Source organism: Agelaius tricolor, unplaced genomic scaffold (genome assembly GCF_023055355.1).
Source record: "Agelaius tricolor isolate 1412-34295 unplaced genomic scaffold, bAgeTri1.0.p SCAF_2, whole genome shotgun sequence".
Taxonomy (NCBI): Eukaryota; Metazoa; Chordata; class Aves; order Passeriformes; family Icteridae; genus Agelaius; species Agelaius tricolor.
The window spans coordinates 5,777,071-5,799,995 of NW_027269262.1; the positions used below are offsets into that span (position 1 = coordinate 5,777,071).

The 22,925-nt window shown below is 37.7% G+C and overlaps 1 protein-coding gene across 1 annotated transcript in view; it reads right to left on the bottom strand.

The window, feature by feature from the left end:
* Nucleotides 1-260: 260 nt before the first annotated feature.
* RNF182 (ring finger protein 182) overlaps nt 261-22,925 on the bottom strand; it is a 36,752-nt gene continuing 14,087 nt past the window's right edge. The window contains exons 2-3 of the mRNA XM_071451353.1: nt 15,739-15,819; nt 261-10,022 (exon numbers count right to left, since the gene is read on the bottom strand). Coding sequence (XP_071307454.1) covers nt 9,078-9,815 — 738 coding nt within the window. The 5' untranslated portion in view covers nt 9,816-10,022; nt 15,739-15,819 and the 3' untranslated portion in view covers nt 261-9,077. The remainder of the gene's footprint in view (nt 10,023-15,738; nt 15,820-22,925) is intronic.

Below are 22,925 nucleotides of genomic sequence, written 5' to 3' on the forward strand. Positions count from 1 at the left end.
TTAAAAATACATGGTTGAGTGATCATCCAGAAATTTGTCTAACTTTAATTCAGTTTTCTTGCAGTCTTCCTTTGCACAAAACACTTTACATACTTGTGCAGTAAACAAAAAATATTTTGTCTATTTGTTTAAAGAACTGTGAAATACTATCACATACTCCCCTTCAGTCTATTTTTTAAACTGTTCCAATGAATACCATGAATAAAATCTGAAAGACCTTCAAAACCAGACATTAAGAAATACACTTATCATGACAAATCTTTACTGAAAAATTAAAGTTTTATTGAGTGAAACAATTGGTATTTCAGATAGGAATGGTTATATTTTTGCCAGTTGCTTCCATGTCATAGTTTCCTTGTCTGCAAGATTATGGTAGATTTCATTGTTCCACTCATGAAATAAATACAAACAAAAAGAAGTTCCCACACTATGACTTTTCCTCATAAATCTAAAAAAGACAGTTATAGAAGGCAAAGTTACAGCAGCCAAACTCCTCTCATAAAACTCATGTTACATTTGGTAAGCCTCAACTTGATCTGGAATTTAAAACCTATGGATTTATTGTGGCAAAGTAAAAAGTAAAGCAATAAATGATTAAAACTTCCATTTTTCAAGTTTGTTGGATTGAGAATTTCATTCTACAATGAGTCCATAATTCACTGGAGCATACACACACATTCTGCACATTCTACCTCTCTTTGTGCATTATTTCTGCAATCTTTTGTAGAAGATATACAGCTGTTTGCCCTTTCCACCCAAGCCCTATTGTGTGAGCAAGCCTTTTCCTCCATTTTCTTTTTTTTTAAATCCCTTTCCCCCGCCAGCATTTTCAGCCCCTACTTGTGAAACTCCACTAACTATCTGCATGATTCATGCAGCCTCACTGACCTGGTTTTATTATTGTGTTTAATTACTAAAACAAACAAAAATGTCGTTAAGAGATTTGCAGCTGACCCTGGAAGTGCCCCAAAAAGTTTCCGCCTCATAATTTCATTCTTTGCTGAAAGAAAATAAGCTCTATCTAGTTTAAATGCAATAATAACGCTTCCTTAGAGTCACTCAGTTTTTCTAACTAAAAGATGGGACACTGATGTAAAGAGCATCAGCATGAAGACCCCCAGGGGCTGCAAGGAGCCTTCTGTGAGACCCAGGACAGCAAAATGCTGAGGTCCCTGCTTATATCTGGTAGGACTTCTGAAGGAAAAGACCCCAAACCTTTGCTCTACTAGGCAATATGAAGAACCCAGTGCAATGAGCTTACTGTCTAAAGAGCATCATTACTAATTATAATGATAATTTTATCATAATTTTATCTGAGAGCATCTCCTTTTCTTGGAATGAAGAAAGAAGGACATGAGAAAGGCCACAGGGTTTAAGGAAATAAAAGATTTAGTAAAAGGTGTTTAAAAGAAAAACTTATTCTTGCAATAAAAAAGGCTCTAGGCTGTAGTTTGGGATGGCTGCAGCAAGTGGGTGAGGTAGATGCCACCACTATGGCAGGGAGAGATGATGAGTGGCTGCTCAGTCCAGCAACGTCAGGCCATGTGCTTAATAGAGCTAAAATCCATACAGTCTATGCCAAGATTAAATTAAATATTCTCTGGAATCTACTGTCTCCTGCACCCATGTGAACCAGACAATTTTAACAGGGATATCAGAATGTACAGGATAAACACACATGTTAGTGAACTTATCAATGCACATCCATATAACATATAAACTAACAATAATCAAATGTAACTGATGTGCTGTCAGGACCAATAAAAATGACAAAGTCATTTCCATGGCTGTAGCAGTACAGGTACTTTATGTGGTCACATGGCTTATCAACAAATGGCACTAAGTATAATCTATTTCTAAATGATTCATCCCACCTCAAAGTAAAAAAGAGGAAGCAGTAGAAAAGGTTCAGGCAAGTGCAGTGGCTGATGGTGAACATGGAAAGCCTGCTGCCTAAGGAGAGATCAAACAGTCTGGACAAAAGGCAGCTGCAGAGAAGTATGAGGGATAAAACCCTGATAACATCTCCAAGGATAGAGGAAGTTCTGAGGAGTGTAGAGGAAACAATGTGCCATCATTCCTCAGAACTGCTTTCCTTATTGGAATAAATAGGGCAGAAGTATCTCAGGGGTTTTTAAGACAAGCAGACCTTTTCCACCAAGTATAGAATTAAATTGTGGGACCATATGCTGTGGGAATTTATAGGTGCCAAGTGGGCACCTATAAGTGGGTTAAACACAACATTTAAAGGAATCCAAAGAAGTCCATAGGCAAGGATGAAACCCACAGGCACAACCTCCATCTCAAGAGATCTCCAAACTGAGGATTGCCATATATTAGGAGGTATATGAGGGGCTCTACATTGATGTGGGCTCTTCAAATACCTTTTTTATGTGCATCCACTACAGCTCTGAGGTTAGAGAGACCCAGCAGACCTCCCACCTGGCCTAGGGTCAGCATAAAGCATAGCACTGCTTTTTTGAAGTAAGTAGCTTTTGAATGCAAAACCACATAAAATCTAGCTGTCCACCTAGGATTTCCTTAGTCACACTGCTCCTTCTTGTCCTTTGAGTGAGGCAGAGGATTATCTAATATGTTGTAATTAAATCAGAAATGCAGTTACTGTTGTCAAAACATGAGTCATTTTTTCATGCACAGATCTGACTCCAGTGACACAGTTGCAAAGGCATCTTTTCAAACTCTGGATTCATTTTTTCTTCTGAGCTAAGTTGTCAGCAAAAACTGCTTTGCAGTGAGTGGCAATCAATCCAGCCTTGTCTCTCAACAAGTTAAAGAGTTTTGACATAGTGTGATTCTTATCTTAGAGGTTTTCTTATGAAAAGAAAATTCAAATGCTTTTTGAAAGCGTACTTTTAATAAAATCATCCACTTTTAGAAAGAAAAGCTCTAGGCAAAGAAGTAGGCTCTTTGCCTCAGCACCTCTTGAAATTTCAGTAATATTGCCATGCATGCACTTGGAAGATGCATTTCTTCAGTTTCACTTGACATTCTTGACATTTTTCACTCCCTAATACAGAAAGCAGTGTCAGCCAGGATTTGCCAGGAAATATACCCACTGGTATATGGTACACCATCTCAGTGAAGTATTAGCTGCTCAGCTACTGCTTGCTTATATCTTTTGTTACTTGAATAACAAGGATTATGAATTATTCAGCTACAGTGTGAAATGGATAAATATGATACATTTCCAAGATTTCATAAAAGTTAAAATAGTGGGCACAGAAGAAAGGGACTACATTATGCAGAAGAAAAAAAATGGGATCAGTATGAAGCATTTCCTAACAAAGAAGCCTATTAAATGGCTGAGAAGTCCCTTGTGGGAAGAGGTGGAGGCCTCATCACTTTAGATATTTAAAACCAGACTAGACAAAGCATTCATCTCTACAGGGGCGAAGGAAATGGATAAAATTACTTATTAGGCTTCTTCCTATCCATCTCTGATTTCTACAATTTAATACATTTTTTAAAATGCAAACCACATTTGGATAGCAAAAGGCAGAAAAACAAAAAAACGTTTTCTAGTTGTAGTGCTGCCCAGCACAATGAAACTTGATTTAAAATTAAATTTATGCTAGCAATTCAGACTGCAAGATGACTTCTCTTTGTTTAAGGTCTAACACTGAAAGCTTTGCTACTGTCACACATGTCTCTACAAAGATGATTTACTGTCCCCAGACTGGGGATTTATTCTTTGTGCCAGAACTCTCTGTGAACTGTGATGTTTCAACTTTGACAGAGGTTGTTGATGCAAAAGAAGAATAGTGCTTTACAGAAATGTAGTGGAGTATGGGGTCTGTGCTTAAGGTCTGGCAGACTTATCAACTCCCTCAGGAATCTCCAGCACTAAATATTTACTGATGTCACTCAAAGGATAACATCTAGTCTGCTAGTATGAAAGTAAAAAGACTCTCAGTCTCTTTCTATCACTTTGAATATCTTAAAATTATTTCAAAATTCTCAGTTCTTCTTCCCCACATTTTTTCTTTTGCTCTCTTTTGGTTCTTTTTGTTTTTTTTTTTAATCCTTGAAGGCACTACTCTGTTTAAAATAAAGTGCACTGTCTTGCTTTGTAGAAATAAATATGAGAAATGAAAAAAACGCCAACCCTGAGAAACCTTAGGATAGTCAAAATGTTTAAAAGTGTAACACTGAGAATCTTTCACTCTGCCTGCCATCCATGCAGGAAGATGAAATCATGATGTAAAACTCCTGAGCAAGAAATCAAGATGCACAGCTGAAGTCAACTGTCCCAGAGGTAATGCAGGGGTGGGTATTGAGCCATGCTTGGGACAGCTCAGGTGCTCAGGCTTGGGACAGCCTCTCAGTAATTTTGAACCAGCCAAGACAAAGCCCCATGTTTTCCTTGCTTTGACATCAAAACTGTTTCAACAGCATGCTGCTGTTTACCCTCTGCACCCTGTTCACACTTGCATCCTGGCAGCAATTTGCCATATTTTCAGTATTAGCCTTGCCCTGCTGGACTGGGCTGCAAACTCAGCGTGGTAGAAAAGATTGCTTTATTACAAAATACTACTTATCCACAGTTCATGTAGACTTGTTTCATGAGAGGGGGCAGAAAAGTAAGAGGAATAGTGAGTTGAATCTACCACTAGAACTGGTTAAAATTAAGAAAAAAACCGGCCCTGTACCCAATAACAAGGAGCTCCCTTGAAAACAACATCTACCTTCTTGTGAACCTCCTCAGTTCCTCTTCCTCAGGTTAAAGTGTAGCCACTTAGGTGGAAAGCTGTGTTTTCCTGTTCTGTGCTTGTCTATCTGGCTGTGTGCTGCTGGACTCCACAGAACCAGAGAATTCTCTGAGTTGGAAGGGACCCACAAGGATCACAGAGTCCAACTTTCAAGCGAATGGTCCATACAGGGATCAAAGCCTTGACCTTGGTGTTATCAGCATCATGCTCTGACCAACTTATCAGTACCTTCAGGTAATCAAGTCTGTTTGGAAGGGTCTATTTTTGGGTACATTGTTAAATACTGGCAATCCTGAAATTTGCCAATAATGTTATCAGGATAAGAGTTTTATATTAGCATATACAATTATCATATTAGCATATACAATTTTGTGGGCCTATAATCAATGTAGCAGGACCTACCAAAGCTCACAATGCAGCTAAATCAGAGACATCAGCCCTTACTTTGGCCAGTCCTGTGGCTTTAAATAGTTAACATAACAGTGGGAGTATGCCCAAATCTAAGGATCCATCTAAATTAGAATGAAGTTCAATGCTTTGCCATTTGGAAAGTAAATGTACTCAACTGTAATAACAGCAGGAGTTAATTTAATTACCAAAGGAATTTTAAACCCCAGAAGGGTCAGTATGGAAAGCATTAAACTGTTTGCAGCAGCTCTACCCCAAAATATTTATCCAAAACAGCCCCTTTGTCCCAAGCATAGACTAACCTCCCCTCTCTGCTTTGTTCAGCTTCTCAGTCTGCCCAACCCAGCCCCACTTCCTATGTAAGAGCCCACAAGACTCTGTTAACCCACACTCTATTAATTGCCCTTTTGGCTCTGGGCTCAAGCCACACCTGCAGAGCTTCATCCCTCACCTTCCTCACAGGATGGCCCAGCCCAGCACATCCTTCCTAAGCTGTGCCCAGCAACTGCTCCTGCATCATCCTGCCCCAGCCCTCAGGGGATACCACAATATCATACTGTACATGGGTAGCTGGAGAGGATAGAGTCTGCATCCATAGGATAAGCAGGAATTAAAAACAAAACAAAAATATCTCATTTGGTCTAAATTAATCCTGGAGTAATGAATTTCTAGCACTTTGTACTTGGTTGAGTCATGTCTGGGCATAGCAGGAATAAATCCCACTGAAAGGAAATTGCCTTGGTGTGCAGGCAGTATTTTACAACCTCAGGAGCCATTACTTTCCAAGGAGAGAAAAACAGTCAGAGAAAAGGAAGGAAAACCAGGCAGAGAAGTAAGCCAGTCTTGATTTTAGCCCCATTTACATTGATTTCAGCACAGTTATTCCACTGCAGAGGACACAAGTTCTTTCAGTTCAAAGTCTAAAAGATGGTAGAGAATAAAAATAAGGAAAGAGTAATATCTGAAGTTCTTTTAGTCTCAGTCATACAGCAAAAATTCTTCTCCACAAATAATTGAGATTTATCTCCTAGCAATTCTCAATGGCCATATTGTAAGTCATATAGGTATTTTATGACCCCAAAGTTGCAATAGCATTCTCTGGCTGAGTGGCAGCATAGCTGTACAATCAATATGCTTTTGCACACTAGCATCTTTGAGTGGGTTAGAAATGCAGCACAGCCTGAAATAACAGCATAAATTTAATGGGCTGGCAGTCTGAAAAGTAGAGAAGTATAACAACAGGTGTATTAATTTGTGCTGTGATGTGTAACTGATACCACTGTAATTTTGCTACACTTAGGCTCTATTTTAAAACAGAGTACAGGTGCTGGAGCTAAGATAATCAGTTGAAAAGCAAAAGGAAAAGACAACAGGTAGCACTGTAGAGCATGTTGTGCAGAGGTAATTCACATATATCACACATTTGCAAAACCTATATCCTCTATTAGCCCTTTATTAGAGACACTATATTCAGACAAATTGAACAAATCCTAAAACATATAAATCCCTAACACTACAAATACATCTTTCCAAAAAGTCATGAAGTTCTATAAAACCACATAGGTTTCTATTTTTCTTTCTTTTTGACATGATTGTTGTTGGATACTTAAAATTTATGAGTTCATAGATGAATCAAACCTTGACTGGAGATGATTCCTCTTCTAACTACATGTGCTTTACCACAAAAATTAAAAACAACTACTTAGGAACAGCATTTTCTAGGAATTCTGAAAATATTTTAGGTATAATTATTGTCATTACAGAAAAGTCTGAAACATTTCCTTTAATCATTCAATACATAGCTCCATAACTCCATACACTTGAAAACTATGATTTGGCTGTAAGTTTTCTTCTCACATACGTGTCTATATGTACATACACACACATATATACGCACAATTAGAAAATGAGGGTCAAGAAAAGCAGGACCTTTACATTTCCACATTTTCTCTGTTTGCAATAGGAATAAAACTGCAGATACCACCTGTGCCATCTACAAAAATTGAACCAGCTTAACTTCAAATCCTCTTGACAGGCTCTGCTTTTCCCACTGTCATTTTTTTCATTCTTACCAAAGTCCATTTGCTCTAAGAGTATATTGTTAGGCCATACATTCAATTTTCATGCAACAAACCCCTCTCCCTTTTACACTCACTGCCCTGGTATGACTAAGTCTTGTGCCAGACCCAAAAACCAGGCTTCCACTGTTCAACTCCACTCTGCTGTGCACAAGAAAACCAGTTTGCAGCTGCGGTGTTGCTAGACCTAGTTATACACATAAACATTAAATATTACTTATTTTTGTGTTCTTCCAGTAGTTCAAAAAATATCCTAAACCATGCAAAATATAAGCAAGCCTTACAGGGCCTGGTTCTATTTGTGGAATGGTAAAGTATCAGTAATTCCTCTGAGCTCCACTAATGGAGACATGCTAATTGCCACATCTAGATTGCCATCAACTCACAGTGGTGACAGGGGGAGTTCAGAGTATTAAAACATTTTGAAGGACTATGCCTTAAACAAAAATCTTCCCAAAGTCACATTATCTCCTTACAGTGCTCATTCTGTGAACTCAGAACAAAAACAAACAAACAAACTGACAAACCCAAAAAAACAACCAAACAAAGCCCTAGTTAACCATTTCAGATTTTTTTCCTCAAATTTGTATTACTGACTGGAGATCTGTTTTCTAATGGTTGGGAATAAAAGTCTGTCTTGAGAGGTAAAGTCACATAAGCCAAATTCTCCAGCACAGCTACCACAGAGTACATGTGCATGAGGTTGGTCATCCATAAGGAAGGACTGGTGGCTTGGAAATATCACTGGTGGTGGTGGAAATGCTGGGAGGGAGGGTAAGCATAACAGAACATAGCTAGAGAAATCTGCAGAGCTCTGAACCCTCAAAGGGAAGCCTAAGGTGTGTACACTGAAATAAGTGCACCTGGAGAAAAGCAAGCATGTGGCTGGGTCCCCAGAAGTACTCATTAGTGTAGGGGGATACAGTATGAAGTTGGTATAGAATGTAATCTTATCCCCCAAAGAGTTGCAGCTGAACCAATTACAAAAGATTAGGAACAGGCCTGATCTTAACAGGCCACACCTGTAGCCAATAAGAACAAGTGGTATAAAAGAGTGGATTGGTGGGCTCAGGAGTTAGATAGCTACTGCAAGGACCAAGAACAGTCAGTGCTTAGAGGAACTGCTTAGAGAAACATTGAGTAGGTACAAAACTCTGAGGATATGGAATCTTTGCACTATAATGATAATAGAACTCTTGATAAATAAGATAACACATTAGCAGGAATATTTCACAGTGAGCTGCAACTGTATGACAAGGAAAAATGGGCTCCTCTTTGGGGAAAGTGTTCTGGAGACAAGTTTTTAACATTAAAAAAAATTGGCCTCCCACAAGTATTTTTGCTATAGCAAGAACTAAAAAAACTGGTAGTTTTATTCTTCATAGAATATTAATTGAGTGATTTAATTTGCTATAAATGATGATAAATAACAGATATTTCAGAGCATGAGATGCTTTTGGTGAAGAGATGCAGTACTTGTGTCTGGAAGGTGTCTGCTACAGTAATTTCTTCTTGGGCAAATCCTACAGCATGAACTGACTTGATCAGTCCAATACAAAGCAAAGTCCTACTCATTTGAACAGTGGCGGCACCAGCAGGCACCTAGTTTGGTGATTTGGCTTTATCCCTTTCTAAAATTCAGCCCTTCAAAATCAACATGCAATTTTTATTTCCAGTTCTTAGCTCAAAAAATGCTTGAGGTAAGGGGTGTCAAATTCAGTTGGAGAAAAAGGGACCATGTAACTGCTTCCATTTAGTGGGATGGACAACAAGAATAAATAAGAATACAAAGAATACAAAACCAGGATAAATCAACTATGCTACACATCTGGTAATACACCTTTTTTTACTGTATTTGTTATCAAGATGACATGCAGTCTAGAACTTCATGGCAAACACACTGGCAAAAGCCATAAATCATGAGAATAACAAGGCTCGAAGGAACAAGGCTTACAAAGACAACCCCAAGGGTGACTTTCTTGGATACCAGTAAATAAATCCCTAAAGGCAAGGAGCTAAAGTACAGCAGCCCTAGCAACCACACTAGCACCCGAATTGAGGTCTGGAAGAGCAAAGATGTGCAGTTCCACACTGTCCAGTTGTGGGACACAGTTGCAACAGAGTCAAAACTTGTAGGCCTGTAAAATTCCACCACGGGGGTTGAGTTCAGAGTCTGGGGACTTTCTCTTTGTACTTCCATGATTGTTATAACCAGGCAATTAGAAGAGGTGTGAGAAGGGCTAACTAGAGATGCCAGCCTTTTGGGAGTCAACAGCAGTTCTGTTGGGTTGTCTGGTAGGCACTTCTTTCCCTTTCCCCCACAAGCTAAATTCAGAAGGATGTTGTTGTCATCAGGAAGACTACTGACCTCATCGTCCGGCAGGCACGTTTCAAACCTGCAGAACGGGCACACTATGACTCCTTGTGGGGAATCACCAAAGTCTATGATCTTGCAAAGGCATTTGGCACACACTCTGTGACAGCACTCCAGCACTTTTGGCTTTCTCTGCCGCAGGTTATAGCGGTTGTAACAGATCTTGCACTCGAGCTCATCTGAGCTCTGGGTCTCCACAGACTCCTCTGGTAGCTGAGTGGTCATTTCTTCAGGTGGTTTTCAGGCTTGTGGAAAGAGAAGTCAAGGGATGAAGAGGTCACTCAGTCTTATCTTAGAACATTTTCCTATCACCCATCTCAAACAGAAAAAGAGGAGATGACGTCAGTGAACAGCATCAGTAGACATCATCCATTTTCAGCTTCTGCTAGGGATTGTACACTGCATGTCCTTTACTCTGAGCCAGGCGTCCATCTGAAAAAGCCAAAGGGGAATTTTTGTTGAAAGCAAAGGCAAAAACAGAAAAGGGAAGGGGAGAGAGGAAAACGGAGAGGGAAATCTTTAGCAAATGAAATGCACAAGTTCTACTTTTTACAAGCTCAGCTTCCTTTGCTAAAACTACCTCTAAGGTAGCTTTTTTCTGTGGCATATGAGGCCTATATAACAGTCATGATGATGAAACTTAGCATCATACTGAACAGCTTTATTTCAGAGTTGAAGCTCTGAGTGGTTTAGCCCATGAAGTTCTCAGCAGAAGCTGCAATCTAATCACTGATCTGTGACCATTTATTTAAACTCTGGTTTCCCAAGGAAATGAGACTTGACACCTGGAGCTTTTGGTCTTTCCTGGTAACTTGTGAACCTGCTGTCCAATTTCAAACAAATCAGCAGAAGGGCCACAGTACTGAGGATAATTAAGTTGCTAAAAAGAAATGAGCACTGGCAATTGGGTAGAGGAGAGATATTTACAGTAAGCACCATTTATCCTGGGCAATGGGTGGTCAGCACACCCCAACCTCTGCTCTGAATGGGCAGCATGCTGCTTGTAGCTCAGCCAGAGAGGAGGGCAACCAGGGGGAAGCTGGTGATACTCTGGGGAAATAAAAAGTTTGGGGTAGTGGAACGGGTATGAAAGAGGTCCAGGGTTATTGCAAAGAGTTATGTGGGGACCTAGGTCAAATCTAGATTAGGCTTTGTTAATTTTTCTGTTTGTGGAGCAGCCCATTTATTTTCTCCACCCAGCTACTGGACATACAATTACAAAAATAAGTGTTCTTTAGCTTGCAACAAGTGTCTCCTTCAATATGTGGCTGCTGGGATGAAGGCTAATGTGTCTTCCAAGGGCATTCACCAGATGCTCTGGTTTTCAAGAGTGTCATGGCTGTGACAGCTGTTTGACACCTCAGCTAAGGAGAGGTCTGTGGCATGCTTGCACTGCTGCACTGACATTCTGTGCAGCAGTTTTGCCACCAGACACATCTGCCTCACTTAAACAAACGTCATATTTTCTAACATGACTTCAGGAAACAGTGCATGTATTACAAACAAGGCATTAACCTGGAGTATGTGCTCTGGGGATTAATAATCACCAGCATTTACAAAACCAGTCTTATCTGCCAGAAGACAAAAACTTCATCCAGATTCTGGCACATGCTTGCTCAAAGAAACGGGGGCAGAACTGCATTTTGCAGGTTTTTGTGACAATGTTCACAGGGATTTTTGGATGAGGGAAGAGACGAGGATCTGACTCCATGTTTCAGAAGGCTTGATTTATTATTTTACGATATATATTACATTAAAACTATACTAAAAGAATAGAAGAAAGGATTTCCTCAGAAGGCCAGCTAAGAATAGAATAGGGAGGAATGATAACAAAGGCAGCTGTCTCGGACTCTCTGTTTGAGCCAGCTGGGCTGTGACTGGCGATTAATTAAAAACAATCAACATGAACCAATCAAAGATCCTCCTGTTGCATTTCACAGCAACAGATAATCAATGTTTACATTTTGTTCCTGAGGCCTCTCAGCTTCTCAGGAGAAAAAATCCTAAGGAAAGGATTTTTCATGAAAGATGTCTGTGACAGGTTTTCAAACATCCCTTCATTGCTAGACTAGCAAGGAATTGGCCACAGTCAAATGATGGGCAAAATCAGCACTTGTGTCCAGCTGCCTCTTGCATTATCAGTAAGTATCAGGCACACTGAATATGAAAAAGTGGCCTATTTAAAGAAACTTATTTATTGACTATTTGTTTTAGTAAATATGTGATTTCTTTCCCTTTCCATTGGGAAGTTATTACTCACTCCTAGAATTCAGATTTTTTTTTTTTGAGGCAGGAAGCAACTCTTTTAAGCAACGTGCTCCTTCTGTCAATACATTTTACCTGCCAACCATCAGTGAAGTCTCTTTCATGAGCCTCTTGTTCTTACTGTGCTTTAAGTATTTTCCATTTCTGTATATCCAGCAGAAGATAGAGATATGAGAGAGGTGGATATAAGTCACATAATTTGTAAAACTCACCTCCAAGATTTTAAAACAAAGATGTAAACACCAGACAATGCAGTAACGAAAAAAACATGACAACATAGTGAAAAAAAATACATATTTCTCTAAAAATCGTTACAGATATGGCCCCTTTCCCATTCAATTGCTTCAATAACTCCTTTCCTGTGTCAGCCAATTTTTGTCTTTAGTTCTCTGAAGGTTTTCATCTCTGCCTTACTGTTGTTTTTATTATTTGTACTGTGGATATATTTGTGGCATGTTGCATCAGGCAAAACAAACATTAGACCATCCACAATTTTCAAAGTGTACAAGCTAGACATCTTCTATGACACGAAAAGGACATCTTTTACAGAACTTACAATTTATCATTTATTTTCTGTTACACTGTGTGCTAACTTATTAATTTCTACTACTCCTTTTATTTCATTCCAAATATCATCTTCTAGATGACTTTTAGGTAGATATAAATGTCATGAAATGCTAACTTTCCAAAGGATGAACAAACCACAAAATGGACCAAAAAAAGTGAAATGCCAGCCTACAGGAAGGCAAAGAACTGCTGTAAAATTAAGAAGCCAAACAAAAATGAGATGGTTTTGGACTTTCACATCTTGGGTATCATTTACATTCTGTACCTGTGGGGCATCAGGGTTGCTAACAAGGTACTGTTAATGATCTGCTGGCAAACGTTGTCCTACAACATAAAACTAGATTCCTGATTAACCAAAAATCTTCTAATATATGTGTCTCCTTCTCATGGTAAATTATGACCTTTCTTGCAAAACTTCTAACTCAAAAGACCTTGATATTTTAGTGTTTATCCTTCTAATTAATATTTCCTATTGGCTTTTCACAAACCCAATCCCCTTTCCAACCAATTCTATTTGGACATGGATCACCTCTCCTTGAAACAGGTTTCAAGCTGAATGTGTTTTCCTGATTTTACCACCTTTAAGTGCTAATTTTTGACATTAATACAAGGAATAACAAGTCTCTGGGACTAGCAATGTCCCAGTTGCTAAACTGGGATCATTAGCTCAATTTCCAGAGCACAGTGATCCTCCTATTGTAGTTTGTGTCATGAACTCTTCTACAATTTTTTCAAATTCTTTTTTTAATATAATGTACTGTACAAGAAAGAGCGATTTTCATCGTCTTTCTCACTTCACGGAGTCTCTAAAAAATGTCTGTCTGTAATAAAACATTATTGATTGTTTTTCCTTCAGCTAACTTTAGATGTTGGATTTCTCCTTATGTGTTTTAGTATGAATATTGCTTATTACTATTCATTATTTTCCTTTGAAAATTAAAATTTAATCATTAGTTCCTATTAATGCTTTTCATGCATTTTTTACCCTTTCAGCTCTATGGGGGTTTTAATGCTTCCTCTCTCGGTTTTGCTTTCCTGATTTCTTATGGAAATTTTTCCTTCTCAATATCCACTTTCCTGATCTTTGTTTTTCTCTCCTGGGAGCTGCCACCTTTTTGGGTTTAATTAATGCTGCCCTACTATTATATACATCACATACACTAAAAAGTTCTCTAATCAGAGACTTATTAAAATTATATGGAAACTGAGGCTTTTAAAGAAATTTGGCTTCAAATAATTCCTATTTCTTGAGAAAATGAAGCATTTCTTGAGAAATATGGCCAGCTACTCCTTCAAGCAAATTCTGCTCTATATCAAAGATTTTCTATCTGGTCTTTTGCATGCCTCCCAGGTGAGTATTTACTGGAAGCAGGCAGGATAAGGAATTAAAGAAAGGAAGGGGTTAACTACTGCCCCTCTGAATCCTGCTCCCTCACCAAAAATGTCACAATTCACATACTTCTACTTGTTGAGTGTTAAAAGCAATATGATGCATGGGAAAAGAGATAGTGTCTGTATGATCATGTTTTATCCTCCTCTTTGAGACACTTTTTTTTTTATGATACCAAAAGAAGGCATGTCCCTATTATGTGCTCCATTAATATTTGGGCTATTTTGAATATTGACCTGCAACCTGCATGTTCCTTCTGACCTTGAAATCCAGGAGGCAGTCATGATAAATCTAACCTCTTTCACATCAAGTAGGAAATTTGTAGTCACTGGAGATCAACGTGAAGCCCCATGTCTAATTTTAAAGCACTGTGTGTATTTTTATTAATTCTGGTATTTGTAATGATTTTAAACTGCTTCTTATGTCCAGCTTTTCACCTGAACCTAGACTTGTCTCATCTGCTTGTTTGATACCAAGACACAAGTTATAACTAGGGAAATTTCTATTACAGATTAGAGAAAAAAATAGTACACAAGTTACTCAAACACTGAACACGTGTCAAGACAGATGTAAATGAAATCTGCAACCTTACAGATATCCTTGACTGGATACAACTCTGGTCAAGCCACTCTGCCTTGGAACTGAGCCCTGCTTTGAGCAAAAGGAACTGGATTTTCCTGGAGATTCTTTCTAAAACAAATTATTCTATGATTCAGTGTTTTGCTCTCCTGAACTCACTCTATGTGATGTGTTTGAAAAGCTTTATCTCTTAGTGAATAAAGAATCAGACTGGCAATTGTTTACGTAGATAAACAGCTCTCCTAGATAATAATTCTTTCATTTAACATATGAATTAATTTTTACAAAACCTACGGTCCTTCTGCTAGCCTTCCACAGAATCTATCTGATGGGGTCAACACAATGCAATTGCAGAACATTTTATTCCTGTGAGTATTATTTAGCACACAGCAGCTTTCTGAACAAAATATAAACTACTAGACACCACTATAAACTACTAGACATGCCCAATGATGACATTATCCTCTGCAGTTTATTCAAGAACAAGCACATCTGTTATCCTGTGACAAGCACTTGCCTTTTGTAAGAGTCCTGACTAAGCACTGCAGGAGTGAATCCATCATTCCTGTTGCTGCTTGAGCTCTGACTGCCTCTCTTTCCATCCCTGTGCCACCCATCCTGTACGTTATGAACTCCTCTGCTTGAAACTTTTACTAAAAAGGGAGAAAAGCTGAAGACAGAGAGGCATCTTCTGCATGGTAGAAGACACAAGCAGGCTATACAGTGCTCCATGTGACTGCTGGAGGGCAGACCCAGAATCAGGGGGAATAACTCCCCTTGTGGGCGAGAGGACGTGACCCACAGGACCAGACTGAATCAATAACAGCAAGCTCTTATGTATGACCCCACACATGGCCAGACTTTCTTCCCAGACATGGAAAGAAAGGTGAATGGGCTGTGCAACATGATATGGTCCTTCTTTGCACTCATCTATCAAACACTGTGTAGACAAAGTGTTCTTATGAGAGGCCAGAAGCGATTACTTGTAGATGAAGCTCTCAATATTGGAGCTCAGTCATGCTGACAGGGCAAAGTAGATGGGATACTTGTGCCTCTCTTCCCTAATGGAAGATCATCTTTGCCCAGTTCGTCAAACCAATGCTTTATCATTCATCTCTCACACTTTTTTTTTTTTTTTCTGTGAAGGGAATTTGCCAGTATTTCACACATAACCTAAAATGAATATATTAGCTCAGCAACTTCCATAAGACATCATCCATCATCTAGGACCTACTCAACATGTGATATTTTCAATGGTTTTAAAAGTTGCTTTTAAATACAAGCTGAGCATATTTAGGAAAGAAGAGAAGGAAAAAAATATAGATAAATAAATATAGAGAAACTTACTTTCCATGAAAAAGAACTCCTTGGAAAGGTTCACTTGCGGGGAATACAAGAAATGCCTTTTCTTCTCCACATGGGCAAAAACTGGTAGAAAGGAGGGAAACAAAATTAGTAGAGCAGGAATACAGCTGGGAGACTTTTCAGTCTATTTTCTCTGAAAGAGAGGAAGGAGTCCAACTTCTCTAGTTTGGATAGAAACAGCCATATGTTGAGATTTCTGTTTAGAGAAATATATTGGGTAAATCTCATTTACTAAAATTATTTCTGTAACATAATCCAGTTATCTTTACAGATCTGTTGTTGATTTTAAGCCTCTTTCAATATTATGTGCTAAACACTCTGAAGTGCTATCTCTTCTAGCAACCACATATCCACAAATGTTAGCAATTCACTAAAAAAAAAAAAACCAATCTAAAGGCAGAGCATCTGAAGAGATAAACTGTGCTCTGAAAGAAGAGTTGTAAAAACATATTGAAATACTTTCCTCATCCACAAATGTCACAGAAGCTCTTTGATAGTTTCTACTTTTCCAAAGACAGTGCAGTCTCTTCTCCAGCACAGACCAGAAAGTAACCATCTCCTGTGGGCCACTGCATTCATGTTGCATGGAGGAGCTTTGCTGCATTCTGACTCAGCAGGAAATGACCATCGCACTAGATTTTTCCAGCTTGTGCTAAGCACAATGCAAAAAACCCCACCCCAAACTGCTTTACTAATCTTACATTTGAATAGACAACGTTCAAAGTGCCAGCAGCTATCACATGTTCAACCTGTTTCATGCCACAATTCTGCTAACACTGGATGGGTTTTAACAATGGGCATTTCCCTGTCAACTCCAATCAATGAGAGAATTTGCACAGGAGTTACAGAATGTGATGTACTGATCCATGCTTGGCTTATGGTCAGCTCCGTAAACTGCTATGAAAAATGCTTCCATTCTTTTCACAAAAGCTTAGTTTCCAACAGCATAGGTAATGAGGTTATTCCTCCAATAACTATGCTTGAAAGAAAAACCCCACAACATATACAGCAAAAAAGTTGTGTATTATTAACTGCTGAGGCTAATATAAAAGAGAAACATTCTTAACAGAAGTTATTGTTACAATGTTTAGAGTCTTTGCTTGATCTCTCTCAATCCTCTACAATGTCACAAAAATGCAAAACACTTGAAATTATAATTTTTCATATTTGAATTGGAATTCATGGGTCTCTAATTATTTAGTATGGGAAGTCATGTAATATTAATGTGCCATCTCATACTAAAAGAAAAAAATAAACAGTCTTTCTTAAAAATTATTATTCTTCCCCCCCATCCTGTTAAGTAATCAGGGAGATTTTAATGTAACAGGGTTCACTTAATTCAGTGTTTGACACAGGCTCTTAGGGTACTTTTTACCTCCTTTGCCTGTATGTATTCAATATCATCGACTCCATTTCCTATTAACAACATAATTTGCAATACTTTTTTGTTATTCCAATAACTCACATTATGTGTCAGGTAGTAGTGGAAAATGGTATGAATATACAGCAAATCCCTTATTGAAACCCTACTATTCTCAATTACTTACTTTCTAGCTACAGGCTACTACAGTATTTAAATGGATCCTGCAACTGTGGTGTAGAAAAAAATGTTTTATTATTTAGGTTTGTAGGCAAAACCAAAACCTCCTCCAATATTTCTTAAGAAGAAATTTTCCCTCATATAGAATTCATGAGCTATTTATGCAGTAATATGCCGAGTGACTACTCAATGTGACATATGGTTGTGGGTTCCTTTGTAGCTGTTTAGGAATAAAACTAATAAAGGACAAAGCATCTGAGCTTCTATTAGCTGTCTTGATTTAAACTGACTTAATTAGATTAAATCAATAAGTAAAAAGAGATGGCTTAAAATTTGTATCTAAAATGGTAACATTTAATTTTGGAAATATGCAAATTAAATAGAATTATTCCTTTTAAATTGTTTTGAATTCTTTCACAACCTGCTTAATGGGCTGTTTAGGCATTTTCTCTTGCAGTTTTCTCACTGCCACTGGCTTTTCCTTTAGGACTCTCAAATCAGTAAGCAATCTACTCCAGTTAATATAAACTTCACAGCAGAACTCATGACCTTACTACTATTTCAGGGAAAGGTTAGACATTCTCTTCTTTCGTAGTAGGGGTGGGTTTTGGTAGCTTTATCAAATAAAATAGAGTTCTGCATCTCTGCTTTAGTGCTTGCGCCCTTTAGGAGCTCTTCTGAGAGCTGAACAGACTGTAGGACATTGGTTCTATAATATGACTTGAAAAGATACAAAATTATAAATAAATAAAAAGCTTCCAAGTATTGCTTAATTTAGGCATAAATATTTAATCATTTGGCCTACAGATATGTCTAGCATTTATCTTTATATTAGACACTATTAAAAGCCAATATGATTTTGTATTAGGTTTCAGAACACATGATGAGAGCACCACAGAATTTTACATCTTTGCTCTGCTTGCTACTGTGTGCTTGAATGTAAGTAATTAAAATCGGTCCAGAAATGCAAGAAAATAACTTCTGCTTTTCAAATAAACATTACTTCTAATAGAAGATATTAAGTAACATACTCAAAATGTAACATCCCCAAAATATAACAGAATTCTCTCTCTTTGGTCATATATTCTGTTATATAATTTGGGAGAGACCAGGTGAGGCAAAATGACAGAAAATTTATCTTGATTACATCATTCAGTGAAAAATTCCTCTCCACACAGGGGAACAATTTTAATGCATTACAGTAAGTTCCAATTAACCTTCAAAATAAGATTTAATAGAAAGTAAGTGTGGCATTAGCTTTGTCCTAATGGAACTGAAAACAACTGCAGAATAGGCTAGAAAAGAAGTTGTACTTCTTGTTTTTTCTATTGTCCTTAAGAAAAATCCACCTAATACAAGGATGTTTAACTTTGTATATTCTGTTTCAGGTATTTTTGATATGACTATATACAAAGATTTTACTATATTGTCTATTTTATGTTGATAGTGCAAACAGGAAATAAAAAGGGTGGACATTATACAGGGCAGCACTGATACTGGATTTTATGTATTCTTTACATAAATTTGGTAACAAGGTTTTCTGCTTTAACTACTGCTCAGAATTTGCATTTGATCTGTTCAGAAAGGAAATGGTAAAAGACAACTGCAGTTCCTTCAGTCACAAGAATATTGAAAACTCTACATCAAAATCATCCAAATCCAATACAGATTTCCACTTACAAACAACATTTTTAGACCTAGTCTTCTACCATTGCGTCCTATTTGAAACACTGGCAACTAAAGTCTGATCCAGCTGATGCTGCAAATAGCCCCAATAGCTTGAAAAGTGAGGGGTCTGAGGAAGCAACATTCTAACCTGGATCAAGTAAAGTGTAATTTTAATATTTCATTTAGTTCCCCTAAAGCATGCACCTAAAAATACTTATTTCTGGGATAAAGATTATTCTTATTTTAGCAATACAGCAAAGTTGGCATATAACCTCTCCTCAATCAACATTCTTATATCTACTATTATTATTCTTATAACATCATTATCATCACTAGAATTTCAATGTAACTAAGAATTTTTTTAAAAAATCTTATTGATGTATTTAAAAAAGAGCAAACACAAACCCCTCAGATGCTATAAAAAGCACAATTATTAGTAGATCTGGTTGACATGCAGTAAAGTTGTATGTCTTCAACAGCGTTCCTGGGAAATGAACAATCCTAACAGACAAGTGTCAGCAGGGAGACATTAACTTTGACAGCAACATGTACTGCCCTTTTACAACAGGCTTGTAGAAAAATTCCGTTTGGCCTGATTTGTACACAATATGCAAAAAACAGTTACTGCATGCACACCCACCATTCTAGACACAGGTATGCGAAATAAAATTGCAGGCACTGAGAAAGCGGATGGGAGGAGGGAAATTAATTTGTGTCAAATGACAGGCAGAGCTTTTATTCTATTACTTTAAGGAATACAGGAATCATGTGAAACAAGAGCAGCTTTAAGTACTAGTCTGGTAGTATCTTTGTAGCTACTGGGGATGATCTGGGAGTGTCAGAGCTCCATAAATTGCTTCATCACCAATGTCAGAATCGCTGGAGTGTTCTGCTGATGAGACTTGCTTAGCTCAGATTAATGCTTATAAAGTAATTAAACTTCTGGGGGACTGATATGAATTGTTCAGCTTTAATGTGTTATTTAGCAGGGAAATGTGCTATTTTTTTTACTCATTCTGAACTGCCAGTGACAGAGTTGAAGTGCTACTAGATGGAATATTTCAAGCAAAGGACAGAGTCCTTATGGGCTGAGACTCTACATACAGTGCCCTTTGGGCTGTATAAGAGGAGCAGAAAGAAGCTGCAATTTATTCATAGGATGTATCAGAATACAGTTAAGAATGCAGTGTATCTCCCTCCCATGTGTTTGTGATAGAAATATACTGCCACAGCAGCAGATAATCCAATCAGGTCTAAATCGGATCAATAAGAACCTGCAAAAAATCAGAAAATCTGCACTTAGGAAATGTGCTTCAGAAAGAGCTGCATAATTCTATTCTGGGACAAGGGCAGCCTGGACTTTACTAATTTTCCATCATTCAAAAGAGTTACACTGGTTAAGTCTCACAAACTCAATGAAGGGTATGAAAGTGTCTTTTCTTTTGAGCAGAGCTACAGCATTTTGATGTCATTTGCAACTACAGTGGTTGAAAGGTTAAACGAAATGAACGTTTGAAGTCTGCCAGTCGAGCATATTCAAAATACAAAGTGCATGAGAGGAAAGCATCGTTTCAGAAATTTTGGAAGTAATCAAGGCATATTCAGATTGTATATTAAAATAATTTAAAAAACCAAACCCCAACCAACACACAAAACAGAGAGAAGGTACCTAAAATTGGATTCTAAAGGTTTAAAAAGCAACACAGTCCACAGAGAGCCCTTACACTTTCTTATTAACCCATAAATTTAATTTTGTGTAAATTAATAACTGAGACCAGGTATTGGTATTTTTTTAACTGGTAATAATCAATGGGGATTTTAGTTTTAAGTGTTTTGCAACATGTACTTCAAGACTAGCAAAAAGAACACTAACAGGTTATGAATGTCACTTAGTATAATAAAAATCCCAACATCATCACAGCAGCTCTTCAGCAAGTATTCCCAAGGATATCAGGTTTTCTATATCACAAATGAGCAGCTTGGCTAAGGCTTATGGAGTAAAGTAGGAAATGAAAAACATTTCTTGCCTTCCACTAAGTAAGAAAATATTTTTTTGATAGAAACATAACCAGGAACATTTTAAAACACCAGATGTTTTAAATGACAGCTTTCTTTAAACTATTTTAAATAATGAATCTCCTCTGCTCTGCTTTCACTTAAGCAAGTGAATATAAGGCTTCTGAGTGTTCTACTGTGTAAGTTTCTTTTCCAAAAAGTGATACTAGAAAGATATGCTAGGAAGTGAACCAATTAACTAGACATTAGGGGATAACACATATTTCACTGTTTTTCATTTCCGGCATGCTGAATGCATATAATCTTCAAAGACTGAAGATCTAGGAAAAAAATCCTATATATATGTATTATCTAGTCAAAAGCTAAGAAGCATTATCCTTTATTTATGTTTGAAGCACCAGGATAGCACACTGCTGTTTGTTAGCCTACTAAACCAAAGTTTATGAAAGTTAACAACTATTGTGCTAGTAATCCGTGCAAAAAGCAGCATCCACTGTGAATCTGACTTTTTCACATCTCTGCAAACACCAACCACATAATTTGCAGCAAGTTAAAATAGACTTTTTTCCTTGGGCTTGGTTTCTTGACAGAAAGAATTCTCCGTGAAATTGATTAAAATCCAATTCTGCTCCAGAGTCAAATGATTGCAATATTACTTGAGAGCTTCTGAGCTCATATTTGTCCTTCTCTGCTTCTGGAGGACTCTTTCAGAAAGTGCACCCAAAGAAAGTGCACCCCGAGGAGCATTTCTCAGTAATTGTGGTGGATACATTTTGCAACAGTGAGTACATCTACACTTTAAGCTGCAGCGCAGAGTTGATGTAACTGAGAGGGATTCATAGTGGAACCAAGCTAGCCATAATAACACGCACTTCTGGATGAGTTAAATTAATCTGGCTTGTAGGAGAATCAGCCAGCCTCATGTACCATTTCCCACAACTATCATCCTGTGCTAATATGCTGAGCTTTGTCTACAACCTGTGCCAATATATCTTGCCTATCTGTAAGCCATCACCATAGAGTGAGCTACAGAAAACTGCATTTTGAAATGTGATAGGAGATACCCTAAAGGACAGCAGAAGTTGTACCTTTCATTCTCAGATATGTCTGTTTGAACTGGATATCTGAGGATCAGTAACCATGGAAAATGGAGACTTTCATCTCTACTTACTAAAAAGTTTATGCAAATGTTGCTATTCACACAATGTCTGTCAGTGCTCCTCCACACAGATACCTTCCAAAGTTTTTTCCTGCACATAAACACCTTGTGTATATGAAGTGACAAGACTTGCAGTAGGAGGTTTGAGGAACTTTCTCCCTGAAAAACAGGGAGAAAATAATGAAAATTATTTTTCTGAGTTTCTCCCAGACACTCTGGCTTCTGAGTGAGCTTCACAGAACACTGATATGTGGATATATCATAAGACAGAGGTGGATTAGGGGAGAAGCAGCTGCTTCAATAGTGAATTTTATGTTAAGTAGATTCACTAGACAGCCCTAGTGCCCATTTTGTTTTATTAATGAAGCATTCCTTGTCCACAGCAAAAGATGATAGTATATCATACTGTCTATGCTCAAATCTCTAGCTTTCAAGGATCCCAGTGAATTCTGTAAAATCAAAAGCTGTAAAATTCTGTAAAATCAAAATGGATTTTGATTCTGTAAAATCAAAATGCATTTTCACACATGCATTTATGGTATCCTACAGCAATAAAAGCATTCTCTCCTTTTTTGTCAGTGTGGTCACAAGTCTTTTGGCAAGAAAAATGGCAACACAGCATACGGATAATTCATTAGACAAAAAATCTCTTGTGTAAATCAAGAGTGATTCAACCAAACAAGTTGCAATGCTTACAAATATGTCAACAAATCACATTGGCTTCTCTTAAAAATCCCTTGTTTGAGATAAAAAGTAGTTTTCCTCTTGCTTTCCTTATGGTAGCCT